At 44.2% G+C, this 14,204-nt stretch overlaps 1 protein-coding gene across 1 annotated transcript in view; it reads right to left on the bottom strand.

Annotated features, from left to right (window-relative positions):
- Positions 1-14,204, bottom strand: part of HK2 (hexokinase 2) — an 87,309-nt gene that overhangs the window by 54,534 nt on the left and 18,571 nt on the right. Inside the window, exon 2 of the mRNA XM_006870781.1 lies at positions 8,520-8,682. Coding sequence (XP_006870843.1) covers positions 8,520-8,682 — 163 coding nt within the window. The remainder of the gene's footprint in view (positions 1-8,519; positions 8,683-14,204) is intronic.

Below are 14,204 nucleotides of genomic sequence, written 5' to 3' on the forward strand. Positions count from 1 at the left end.
AATTGTGAGGCTGGCCCAGGACCGGGCAGTGTTTCGTTCTGTTGTAGCACTGCAGCTGACTCTACAGCAACAACAATCGTCATTGAATAGTGAGCTCTGTTTGAGTGATAAGATTGAGGGAAGAGGGTTGTATTTTTCTCTGGATTTCCATTATCACATTCTGTAGACACAAAGCTACAGTAATTCCAATAAACTATTTCAAAATAACAACAATAAAAGGTAGCGTAGTGCTTACAAATCAGGCTGCGAACTTTAAGGTCAGCAGTTGGAAACTACCAGCTGCTCTGCGGGATAAAGATGAGGCTTTCTGCTCCCGTAAAGATTTACAGCTTCGGAAACCCTGTACAGGGTCGCTATGGGTCAGAACTGACTCGATGGTACTTAACAACAACAACAACTTAAAGGGGGGGAAGGGGCTCAAAGAAATGGTGGTGGCCCACAGTTAAGAGGAACTGACACAGTAGGAGTGTCACATTCATCAAATAGCTCAGCAGTTAAGATTCAAGTCATGCCCTCGGGCACAGTGTACTTTCTGACTCATTTCCCATCCTGGCCCTCCACTCTGTCCACTTTCAGAAAGGTTCTTATCAACTACATAAGGTCAACAAGATAAAGGGTTTAAATTTCTCCTGGGAGCTCACCAGTCACAGGAAAAGCTGAGGCCTGAAATGACATTTAACTAAGCACTTGAACATGATATGTCAATGTCAACTGAGTTGATATGACATGAGTAATTTATGAATGGGTTACAACTTCAGCACTGTTATAACCATGTGTTACCAGGTGGCCTGGCACCTGACAATATCTATGTATGTTTTAGAGAGTGGGGAACAAAAGCCAGTCGAATATTCCCATAGGGTCTATTTTTCAGTCACTAGATAGTGGCCAATAATTTTTCAGTCACTAGATAGTGGCCATGTCTTCCTCTCATTAGGAGTTGGAGCAATAAAGGGTTTGCAAACATTAGTTTTTTGAGTTTTACTTTTAAACAGCAGTAGCTTTTCTTCTGGTGGTGCAATGGCTAAGGGCTTGGCTAACTGAACAGTCAATGGTTCAAACCCACCCAGTCTCTCTACTAGTGAAAACACTTGACGATTACAGCCAAGCAAACTCTACACCCTATGGGGTAGCTTTGCTGTCTACAGAAGTGACTGAGTCAGAATCAGCTCGACTGTATACAACCTTTCCTCTAAATGTTCAGAGATGGCAGCATTCCAGTTAGGGTTACAAACCAGTCCTTTCTCCCCCATGTTGTTGTTGTTGTTATGTGCCGTGGAGTTGGTTCCGACTCATAGCGACCCTGTAAATCTTTACGGAAGCAGAAAGCCTCATCTTTCTCCCGTGAAACAGCTGGTAGTTTTGAAATGCTGACCTTGTGGTTCGCAGCCCAATTTATAACCACTACACTACCAGAGCTCCTTTCTCCCCCATGTTTCAGGTAGCTAAATGGGCTTCAGATCCTTAAGCTCCAGAAGTCTCTTTGTTTAAACAAGTGACTCTGATCCCGTGTTTCCAGAACTCTAAGAATCCTTGAAAGTGACAATGTCCATCCTAAGCAGGGGTGGGCAAAAGAGGCTAATTAAGGCACCTGCTATTTCATTTTTATTTCTTTTCCCTACTTTTAACTGTTTGATGCATAGGGCTCTAATGTGATTCCATATAATTTAACACTAATTAAAAGTTAAAAAATTTTTTTGAAAAATCACTGGTTCAAGAGTCAAAAAGTGAATCCACATTCACTTCACAAACCAATTATTTCACCACTGAGCATTAGGGACTAAAAGTTCCTTAGGCACCTGGTGTGGAGAGTAGTCAGGTCCCTGATCTTGGCAGGAAGGGCGCAGTCAGTGTACTGTGGCAAGTGTCATTAAAAGAGGTGATCACACCTGCTCAGACAAAGGAAGGCATCTCAGGAATTTGACAGACACAGAAAGGGGGCACATAAAGGTGTGAAAGTTCATGGCATGCTCAGGGACTGACATGTCCCGAGCGACCGTAACATGGGCTCCCAAGTAACAATGCCTATAAGCATGCAGCAATGCCACCACCAAGGACTCCTGTGCTCAAACAGAAGATCAGGTGTGTGTGTTTCAATAAAAGGAAGTGGTTATGAATCGGGCTGCTACTCTCAAGGCCAGCAGTTCAAAACTACCAGCTGTCCCGCAAGAGAAAAATGAGGCGTTCTGCTCCCATAAAGATTTACAACCTCGATAACCCTGTACAGGGTCGCTATGAGTCAGAACAGACTCCATGGCACATAACCACCAACCACCATCAGGACTGTGGAGGATGAGTTTAGAGCCAGTTAGGAAATTATCGTGACAGAACAGCTGAGAGTGAAGAAGGCTGAATTCAGGGGGTCAACAGTAAAATAGAGCAGAGCGCTAGGTTAACTGGCCATGTAGGGCAGCAAACAGTTTGCTCAAGACTGGGGGGTTTCCCATGACATGACTTACAGAGCTAAAATCAGCCAGAGTTCCAAGAAAATCAGATGGTTAGTCACTCAAGAACAATGCTAAATCCTTCTGGTTATCCAACCCAAAGGTCAAAGACATACTTCCATACTTCCAAAGGTATTCTTCAACTGGACCTATGATAATCCCATGTCCCCACAGACACCTACATGCACCTGCCCTACAGGAGCATTTTCAATGGACCCAGGGGACTGTGCTGAACATGCAGTGTCCCTGAGACTGGGGGCACTTTATTAATCCTTTAGTATTCAAGTGCTGCCAACACACCACACTGTACTCCGTACTGCTCTACAGATACATGGTGGTGGTTGTTAAGTTCCATCAAGTCGGTTCCGACTCATAGAGACCCTGTATAGGATTTCTGTGGAGTCCTGGTGTGGAGCTGTAGGATCATAACTGAAATGAAAGGCCAGCAGTTCAAATCTACCAGCCACTTTTTGGAAAACCTACACTGAGTTGCTATGAGTTGGAACTGACTCTCTGGCATTTAACAACAACAACATAAGGTTTCTGAGGCTATAAATCTTTGTGAGTAAAGAAAGCCTCATCTTTCTCCTGTGGAGCAGCTGGTGGGCTTGAACGTTCAACCTTATAGTTCACAGTCCACTGCTTATCTTACAGAGCCACCATACTCTCCATATGCATGGTGAGTGCATGCATTTTTTTTCCTCTCTCCCACCCTCTGTATGTACGATTGTATATGTGTGTGTGTGTGTGTGTGTGTGTGTGTATAGAAAGAGAGAGCTCTGGTACTGTAGTGGTTATGAATCTGGCTGCGAACCGCAAGGTCAGCAGTTCAAAACTACCAGCTGTTCCGCAGGAGAAATATGACGTTTTCTGCTCCCGTAAAGATTTACAGACTCGTAAACCCTGTACAGGGTCGCTATGGGTCGGAACCGACTCGATGGCACTTAACAACAACAACATATGTATATAAAACATAGACACTCTTTATGAATGCTGTTGTTATTAGCATGGAGTCAATTCCAACTCACAGGGACCCTTTATAGGGTTTCTGAGGAATGGCTGGTAGGTTTGAGCCACAGACATTGCTTATCGTAATAACCAGTGCTTATCCTATAGTGCCACATCTGGAGTGGTTCTGTAGGTTAAATACTGAACTGTGAACAACGTCAGTGGCTTGAGCCCACTAGTTACTCCGTAGAAAAAAAGATGAGGCTTTCTACACCCACAAAGATACATAGTCTCTGAAACTGTTTACAGGGTCCCTATGAGTTAGAACGAACTTGACAGCACTTAACAAGAACAGTACATACATATATATAAAGGGAGCCCTGGTGCACAACTGATAACTAAAAGGTCCACAGTTTGAAATCACCAGCCACTCCTTGGGAGAAAGCTGTGGCAGTTTGTTTCTGTAAAGATTTAAAGACTTGGAAACCTTGCAGAGAGATTTTCCTCTGTCCTGTCGGTTCTCTGAGTTGAAATTGACTCAATGGCAACAGATTCTCTCTGTGTGTGTGTGTGTGTGTGTGTGTGTGTGTGTGTGTGTGTGTGTGCAGACAGAGAGGAAGAGAGGATGTTCCTGGGTGGTGTAAACGAGCTCAGCTAATAACTGTAAGAATGTAGGTTTGAGTCCACCCAAAGCTGCCTCAGAAGAAAGACTTGGAAAACTACTTCTGAAGAAACACCCTGTGGAGCCCAGTTCTACTCTGACACCCAAGAGATCACCATGAATCAGAATTCACTTGATGGCAACTGATTACTGAGTATACTACAAGTCGGAAACTAAAAAGATACATCTCCAGCCAGATCCTAAGAGGTAAACCCAGCAAAACGATCTTTGACTAGCACGGGGTCCTTAAGGTGTGTACTTCCCATACACCTGGAACTACCACAGTGACTACTTTTAAAGTTCAAGGGTCCCAGCTATTTCACTGCAATGCAACACCTGTCTCTCCTCAATAGTTCAGCAATAAAGTAACTCAATGTTATCAACGAAATCACACAATCCATTAATGCTATGTCTGGCAGACAAGAAATGAAGTCATCTGGTCTTCTGCATCACTGGGCTTCAAATCTCTTTATGCAACAGAATATCCCCCAAAATAACACTGATATGTCAAAGGATAGAATAAAGAAAGAAAAGTAGAGCTGCTCCATTCAAGGGAGGGGCCTGGAACACATAAGACCACTGAAGGTTGCCCCCCAGCTCCCACAGTGCTGTCAGAAAGCATCTTCCTGGTTCATCCACTCAGAGAACGAACACTTCTAAAGCTCCAAATATATGCCAGTCACAGAGAGGTGAGACATTAGGCCCGTAAGTGAGAATTCACTCTTCACAGGTCTAAAACAGTTTCAGTGCTGGGTAGAAGGTGAGCATGTCACATTTTACAGGGAGGCCGAGTTAGGTTCAAACATCTATTAGTTATGCAACTTTGGGTAAAGTACTAGAAATCGAATACATCAAATAATCAAATTTCATTATCTGTAAAAAGAAAATAGCACTAACCTACTCTCTAGCAATCACCCTCCTCCCCTCGCCCTGGAAATGGAGACAGGCACATAAATACCATCTTCTATCAGGATTCAATCAATAAATGTGTAAGGCTTTTCACACAATGCCTGGATCATGTAAATGTTTGACAAAAGTCAACTCGGATGCAGAGGCTATTTTTCAATACAAACTTGAGTTTACATTGTAGGCATCACATGAATCCACTTATTAACTTGATTGTGAGCTAGCTGTTGACATACGTCTCACGTCTGTATGCTGTTGACACAATGCTGAACAACCAAGATAAGGGCTTCTTTCAGGTTCTACCAACCTCCACACAACCTCTCCTAATAGTCTCCCTTTAGCATATGGTGTGCTTGTGTTCTATGGCCCAGCACCACTCTTGTTTCATCTGTGCAATCCTTATTTTCACAAGGGCAATTTTCAAAGATAAGACCCAGGCACCTTAACATACTGCTGCCCACACAGGACCAAGCCCAGGAGGGGGCTCAGCTCAACGAACTGAGCAGCCAGATCTGAGTCCCTAATAGACTAAGTAATGCACTGCGTTCGCCAGGGAGGAGTGGGGTGTTGGCCTATAAGCATAAAAGGTTATAGAGTTAAGAACTCAAGCTTTCGAGACAGCTGCCCAGGTTCACACTTCAACACTACCAATTGCATGGTGTGACTTCTGGAAAGAAACTGCCAGACCTTTCTTTCAAGTTGCCTTTGGGTGGATTCAAATCTCCAGCCTTTCAGTTTGCCCTACTCAGGGAGTCACAGCCACATTGCATCGCTCGTAACCCCAACTGACAAAACATAAACTTGAAAGCCTTGAGCCAACCAAGGTTTAAGTTCCTTTGCATCTCCCTCTAAAGTTTTGTTTTCCTTTCTCCAGAAACGACCCTTAACATTTATGTACTGATTTGAGTTTATATTCTAATATTATTATGACGTGTGGTTATGTAGCCACAACTAATGTGGAACATTGCCTTGAGATTGTTTGATAAAGTTGCTGTACAACATTCCATCATATTCCATCAAACGAATGTGCCATAAACGGACTCCAATATATTAATCCTTATAAGCTACATTGCTATGAACAGTCTTGGGCACATCTCCTGAGGTTCATAGAGATTTCATCAGAGTGTACACTTGGAAGTGGAATGGTTGAATTGCTATATGTCTATGTTTTCCATTTTGCTATCTAGGGCTAGCTTCATGTCACAGGACAACCTCTATTAATAGTTTGATTCTGGCCTTGAGACCCTATAGGCCTGAAGACACACATATACATATAGAAATTTACATACATACAGATATACGAATATGCATATAAATACATCAAACAGTTTTTACAGAACAGGATCATACTCCAAATATTCTATCTCACTCTTTATAATGCATTGCAGAAGAGTGTATCATGTAAATATGAATGGAATAATGAATATTAGTGTCCAGCTAATGAACATTGTTGTTACTGTTGTTAAGTGCCGTCGAGTCATTTCGAACTCACAGAGACCCTGTACAGAGTTTCTGAGGAGTGGCTGGTGAGTTTGAATATGGACATTAAGGGTTTTGTTTATTAATAACAACAAAATTCCCCTTTGTGGTATGAGGAGGCTTCAAAGAGTTCATGGAAAAATTCCATTGCCTTCACTTTTCTATGAATATTCTGAAGCTCCTTTGAATTTCAGAGTGTGTGTGTGTGTGTGTGTGTGTATGTGAGTGTAATAAATATGACTAAACCCTGATTTTACAGAGAGCAGCTCCTCTGGAGAGAGACGAGGAGGGGGCCCAGGGAGGTGAGGGGGGGCTGAGTGCCAGTTTTCTCCTCTGCTCCAGACTGTGATGAGTTGGCTTAAGTGAACACCATATTTAGATAACACACTACTGCTTTCACCTACACTGAGGTCATCTGGGTAGCACAAAAGCTGTCATAAACCTCCAGTTTCTACACAGAAAGCAGGACGCTCCCACGCCAGAGGGCTGCAGGCATCATCCACTGGCTTCCTGCCCTCAGTCCAGGCCAGCTCAACTTTTATGGAGAGCAAAAGTGCACTTGCTTGCTCCAACCTGAGGCTACCAGAATTCCAACCTGAGGTCAGGGAAGGAGACGCAACAACCAGACAATGCAGCATCCCGTGCAAACCTCAAAGGCCACGGAGTGGTCGCTGTATCACCAATCTCAGCGAAGCCACAAGAATAAAATACTTTGGTCCCACTTGTAGTTTTCCTCAATGAAGGGGATCCACAATACATTTGTAAATACTCAACCACAACCATTTCTGTGTTGAAAGACATATAGCCAGAATGTTCCTTAGAAGCACGAATGGAGAGATTTCATCTCACATACTTTGGACATGTCAGCCCTGGAAAGGGATGTCATGTTTGATAAAGTAGGGGTCAGCGAAAGAGAAGAAGATCCTCAAAGAGATGGACTGTCAGTGGCTGCAACAACACAGGCTCAAGCACAGCAACAACTACGAGGACAGTGCAGGACAGGGCATTGTTTCATCCTGTTGTATGTAGGGCAGCTCTAAGTCAGAACAAGAACAGACTCAATGGCACCCACCAAAGCAAACCCTGTTGAAATAATCTGAGTGAGCATGCAGTGTGAGCCCTGGTGCCGTGTGCACATGCTCAAGGGCACAGCAATGGGTCAGGTGGAGTCTTCGGGCCTGAACTTTGGCATATCCTATTTGAATCCTGACTCCGCTGCTTATTAACTGGGTGACCTTGGGCAAATTATTTGATCATCCATGCCTCAAATTCCTCATCTAAAAAAATGTGGATAAAATGTTTACCTACTTTCTGGGGTTCTGTGACAAGTCAATGATTTAATACATGGAAGCACAGAGAATAGTCCGTAGGTCATGCTATGTATCTAGTAAATATTTAGGGGGCCTGACCAGAGCTAGTGCTGTGATAGATAAAGACAAAGCCTCTGGTTTGAAGGAGTTTGTAATTTTATCAGCAAGTCTAACGGAAACAAAAGAAAGGAAAAGAATTACTAATCAGAGTGAGAGGCAGGTACACTAAGCATGCCAACCTAAGGTCATCTGGGAGGGCCCGTCACCTCAAGGAGCTCTTTGAAGGGCTGAGACACATAAAGAGAGAATATGCCAGGAACAATCAGAGAAACTCTGCACTGTCCTGTTTCTCCAGGATGCCTACAGGATGTGCCAGTGGATGCCACAATCTGTGGCTGTGACCATTGTGAGGTATGTTTGTGTTACTTAACCTCCATCACCATGTCCCGTCTTGGTGGACTATAAAACCAAAGCACCGCATCCTCCCAAGCTGAGTCAAGCAGCCTTTCCCAGAACATGGATGGCAAGAAAACGGTTGGCAGGCATGTACCCAGCAGCAGCGGTACTTCTACCTTGGGCCCCTCAAGGCCACCTACTTTGTAATCTTCCAGCTGTTCTGTATCATTCCATTAACTCCTGAATGCCAGGATTAGTTCCTGACTTTTGAATCCATAGAACCTTCAACAGCACATGATTCTTGGGACTCCAGAGAACAACCACCCAAACTACCTTGCAGTAATGCTGCACCCAGGCCCATTCCCACAGATGCAGTACCTGTCCCATCTGGAGTAGATCTCACAAAGGTGGGCAGCATTTTCACTGAAGCAGTGGGGTGGGTGGTGACTCCAAGCCCTTTCTCCATCTCCTTGCGGAACCGTTTAGAGATCTCCTGAAGGGTCTCATCAGAAAGACGCATGTGGTAGAGATACTGGTCAACCTGAAAGAGGGGGAAGACAAGAGCAGAGACATGTAGGTTAGGTAAATTATGGTGTCAGCCTATACCGTGGAACACCACCACATTCTGCAAAAGAATAAAATCTGTTTAGTACACAAGTTTATTAAAGACCACAAAATAGCAACGGAATTTTCTCTTTTAAAAAATAACAGGGACAATAGGATTTATTCCATTTCTGACTTGAGAACATAGCTGGATAGAGACTAGTGAAGATCAAGGGAAAACCACATTTCAAACAGGCTGGTTCTAAATTCCTGTGACAAGATCCCTGTTCCCAAACAGGGCTCTGGGCTACAGGGATTGAAACATGGTTGGAATGGGCAAAAGGGGGGAAACAATGTTAAGATGCAAGGCTGTCTTTTGAATTTTGGTTTCCATGGCATACCATTATAAAATAGACACTTGAGGAGGAGAGAAAGGAATAGCCAGAAATATCACCATAGAATGCTTGTAAGTCCATATTCTGCCTATAACTGATTGGAATGTCTAAAACGGGGCTACAACCTGTCCAGTGATGGAGGTTTCCTGTGGAGTCTCTGAATTACATAAGACCATAGGTAGAATCCTGAACAGCATCCAGAATCTTCTGTGGTGGGAAATTTCCACTGGAAAGGACAAACAGACCAGCCTGGAGTGGCTAGAAGAACAGAAGATACTTCTTAAAAGAAAAGCCAACAGCAAAAATAAAAAATAATGGCAGTCTGACTGACTACTACAAGAACAAGCAAGTTGCTCGCCCAGTAGACATCAAGGCAAGTGGCCGGGAAAACCCCCTTCCAAGATTAGGACTCATGGGGAATACACGAGCAGTCGTGTTGGTTTGACTGGTGACCACATTGGTCACCAATAAGGGGAAGTGAGGGAAAAACAGTAATGAAGCTGTGAGCTAAGTTCTACCACGTTCAATAGACTTCTGTGAACCCAGGTGGAGACCTGGTTGGCCAACAGTGTGGCAAAACCTGAAGATTCCTGGGCCCAGAGTCAGTGACAGAGGACTAGAGTGGAGAGTGAAGCATCCATCTGATAAGAAGAGACGGCATATGCACAAGAACACCCACACTTGCAGATAATACCCACTTGACCTGGCTTCAATGGCTGGATGATCAGAGCTCAACTAGAAGAAGAAAGAAGAGGGAAAAAAAAAAAGAGTAACCTGATACAATTTGATGAACTTGACCTACACCTATGGATGCAGTAGCTCAAAAGAAGGAACAAATCTTTACAGTTAGGATCATTCCCACCCCCTCAATACACAGGGTAAACAGGGATGGGCAACTTGGACATTAGCTACCCAAAAAGGGGGAGGGGGCTTTAAAGGCAAGAAGTGACTGGCTTACGAGCTTTCAAGAGGGAGCCTAGATCCAGAGGGTGTGAAGGAAGGTAGAATCTCCACTGAGTAGTATCCAATCTGTCTGGGCGGGGTTGATGAAAGGCGATGGGGATGGCACTCATTTGGTACAACAGTGAATAATTGTTATCAGAACTGACTGTGAGGGTTGGAAATGTAAAGTTAGACATTTTGTAGCAAAAGGAGGAGAGTGGTTGACTTTTCAGTCCAGGAGCGGAGGGCCTTGGGACCATCAAGGGAGAAGAGTGGAGAGCCCAACCCTATCCAGAGAAACAGTGATGCCATAGATGGAGGCAGAGATGATGATGTGAAGAGATGGAATGACTAGGTACTCTAAACCCAGAGAGGGAGAAGGGTTATGTGCTGACGACCGGGGGCAGGCTTGCGGGGTGTACTGTTTGTTTGGCTGATGATGCATGGAGGGGATTGTAACCATGGCAATGAAACGATATACCACAGGATGAATGTAAAGCTAATGTTCTCCCATGTAAACTATCACATAATTCACAATAAAACATTTAAAAAAAAAAATAATAAGATCCCTGGTTCCCTCATCTCCTGTTCCCTACACCTCTTGTGGCCAGTCATGTCATTCCTATCATCCCTTAACTGGACTTATAGCCATCACCTCTTAACTGGACTTATACAATCCTCATTTCTACTTTTCCCCACTTCCATCCATCTCCATCCACAGCCAGACTGCTGTTAAAACCGTTCAGAAGCTCCCCACCTGAAAGCCTCCTCTGGCCTCCACCTACCCCCTCCCTCTGAACCTTATGCTGACTCTGTCCTTCTTTCAGTTCTAACTCACCCAACTCATCTTTCCTGCTTCACAGCCAGAGCACAAAGGTTCTGCAGCCCAGATCTCTTATCAGGACTTCAGGTCTCTCTCCCCGAAGGCCTGCCCTCAACCTCCTGAATAAAATAGACGGCCAACCCCAAGAACCCAAGCTCTTTCCTTCACAACATGCACAATTTGGAAATATGTATTTGCAAGAGTTGATCTCTCCCCTGAGCCATACATCTAGTCAACCTTGTAATCCTAAAGCCTCGCATAGTGCCTGACACTAATGCAGTGTACACAAATGACAATACAACCTCTCCTATCTTTGGAGATGAGCTTTTCTCAGATTTCATGAGGAGAAGCACTAAGTGCCTCACTCAGACAGTATCATCTTTGGAAGCTCCCATCAGCCTTAGCATGGTGGTAGTGATTATTTGCCACTAAGTCGGTTCCAACTCATAGTGACCCTGTATAGGGTTTCCAAAGCTGTAAATCTTTATGGAAGCACAAAGCCTCGTTGTTCTCCTGCGGAGCGACTGGTAGATTTGAACTGCTGACCTTGTCTTTAGCAGCCCAGCTCATAATCCACTAGGCTACCAGGGCTCCTTGCTTTGGCATGGATATCCCCAATTTTCTCCTATCTGAAAACGGTCTGACAGGTACCTATGCAAGGAGGCATACAAGTTTATACAACAACACTGTTTTCATCAGCACTGTCTACAATAGAAGGCCCCAGGGTGACACAACAGATTGCTCTCAACTACTAACCTAAAGATCGGCAGTTCAAACCCACCCAGCAGCACTAATGAAGAAGGGCCAGGGAAACTACTTCCATAAAGATTATAAATATCACAGGCAAGAACACCGCTCCCGACAGGGCAGTTCTGCTCAGTCACACATGGGTCATCATGAGTTAAAAACAGCTCTATGGTTTGGATTTGTGATAGGAGCAGCTGGTGGCCAGCAGGAGGGCAGAGGTAGAGAGAACTATGAGTCTTGAGGCCAAGCCCTTGCTGTGCCCTCAAGGTGAGGACCCCATGGTCTTCCCAGTCTTCTCTCCAAACTGACAGACTAGAACTGACACTGCTCTTTCCAGCTGAGATTCCAGGAAGCCAGAGGCTAAAGCTTTGCCTCCATACTGTTGTTGTTCCTGTGGGTGGCCTGTCCTTTGGTCTTGACCCCAACACTGACAAAGAAGTGTGAAATTTTATAACTGGCTCTCCCAAATCATTTGTATTAAAGTCTATTATGTTTTCCAGCATTTTTTTTTTTTTTTTTTTTCAAATTTTTTTTGAAGAATTTTTTTTTTTTTTTGTCAAAACTAAACCTGTCTTCCAAAATATCCAGAACAGGAAAAGGTGTTTAATCCTTTAAGAAGAGAATAAACCCAGTGCTCTCCTTTGTTTTGTTTTGTTTTAATTTTCAAAAGTCTCCTTACATCTTTCTTTCCTTATCCTAACTCCCTTTGAGATCTGGTACAAATCCTGGGATTTGGTGCAAATACCTTCTTCTTGGGATTGTATTCTTTCCTGTAAAACAGTGAGCATAGCCCTCTTAAAATCCCTTCAAAGATTCTGACCTGTGCTCATCTTGTAATCTTCTAAGATTCCAAATGTTGGCATAGTCTGGGATAAGATGCTAAAACAGCTGTAAGCAAGACATTGTGGTGAATCAGCCTGCTCTTCACAAATGCCATGGGTTTCATTTCTACAGCAATATCGAACCATACAATCTTTGCATGAGCTGGGAAAGGGCAGACTAGAAGCAGATTAGAATGGTAAACATGCAAATTCCTAAGGGAGTGACCAATTTATCATGTTTGATTTGGAATTTGCAGAAATTAGGATTTCCCAAAACTCCCTTATTGCTTCTTGTTGTTGTTATGTGTCCTCAAGTTTGTTCCGGCTCATAGCAACCCTTAATAGGGTTTTTGTGGAGCTGCTGGTGACTTTGAATCACTGACCTTATGGTTAGAAGCTCAGCTCTTATCCTTACAGTGCCGCACCAGGACCCCTTGTTGCTATGGTTTATTAAAATGCTACCTACCAGTTGCTGTAGGAGCTCTGGTAGCGTAGTGGTTACAAATCGGGCTGTGAACCTTAAGGTCAGCAGTTTGAAACTACCAGAGGCTTTCTGCTCCCATAAAGACTTACAGCCTCGGAAACCTTGTACAGGGTCGCTATGAGTCGAAACCGACTCCACAGCACATAACAACAACCAGTTGCTGTAGAGTTGCAGCCCCATGTGTGTCAGAGCAGAACTGTGTCCCATAAGGTTTTCTTTTGCAGATTTTTCCAGAGCAGATCATTTCTTCCAAAGTGCTTCCAGCTGGGCTCTTGATTTCTCAGTTAGCAGCTGAGCAGGATGTTTATCCAAGGACTCCTGATTAAAAAGCTACTACCGATCATTGAAGTCTACGAGTCTAAATCAGAAAGAACCAACAGTCCACTCTGTTTGATTTCAGACTCCTGGTAACCTGAGTTCCTTCAGTCCACTGTCCTTCCAGGTCAGCCTCAGACTGTGGGGCTATGGGGTTCCAGTACCCACCTGGAGCTGGGTCACTACTTGCAGCTACCTACAAGACCAGGGATTCAGGGTACTCCTAAGACCTAGCTTCTTCACACATAATGAAGTATACAGGCATCCAGGAGGCAGAAGGGTGCAGCTTCCGTCTGACATCACAAGCCTCCACATTGGTAAAGTGAGAGACCAATCTCCAGCAGTCTTCAGTGACTCCTGAATCCCAGGGCAACTTTAACCACCACAAAGGCCTCCCTCCCACTGCAGATCCAGGGACACCTTGGCTGGCCCAGGAACCATACATCATGGCTTGTACATCTCAATGGTAATGTACAAAGGCCAGGGCCACCCAGAACCCAGACTGTATTCACTAACAGTCCAGTATGCCCTCGTGGACAAACACTTAAAAGGGCCTTCAAAAAGTTCATGGGAAAGATAATGGATTTTTTCAACAAACTCTGTACATGGCACTTGTTACATGCCAGACTCTGTTCTAAAGGTTTTATACCCATTAGCTCATGTAATCCTCATACCTGTGAGGTAGGTAGTATCATTACCTCCAGCTTACAGAGAGGTATAATCAATTTGACCAAAGTCACACAGATAAAAAAGATCCAGCTAAGACTGGACCAAGTGGCTTGACTAGCCTGTGATCTCATCCAATCTGCTAGGTGGCTTCCCTTTTCTGCTGGATGACAGTAAGGTCTACATAGACCAATAGCAAGGCAGTGAATTCAGGCTGACCATGACCTATTAGAAGGTCACCTTCTACTTCGGTCAGATCATGAAGCAATCACGAAGGGCAGATAGCAGGAAGTACAACCTCTGGAGCTGGCAGACCAGAAGTCAGCA

The sequence above is a fragment of the Chrysochloris asiatica genome, unplaced genomic scaffold, assembly GCF_000296735.1.
Source record: "Chrysochloris asiatica unplaced genomic scaffold, ChrAsi1.0 scaffold00151, whole genome shotgun sequence".
Classification (NCBI taxonomy): Eukaryota; Metazoa; Chordata; class Mammalia; order Afrosoricida; family Chrysochloridae; genus Chrysochloris; species Chrysochloris asiatica.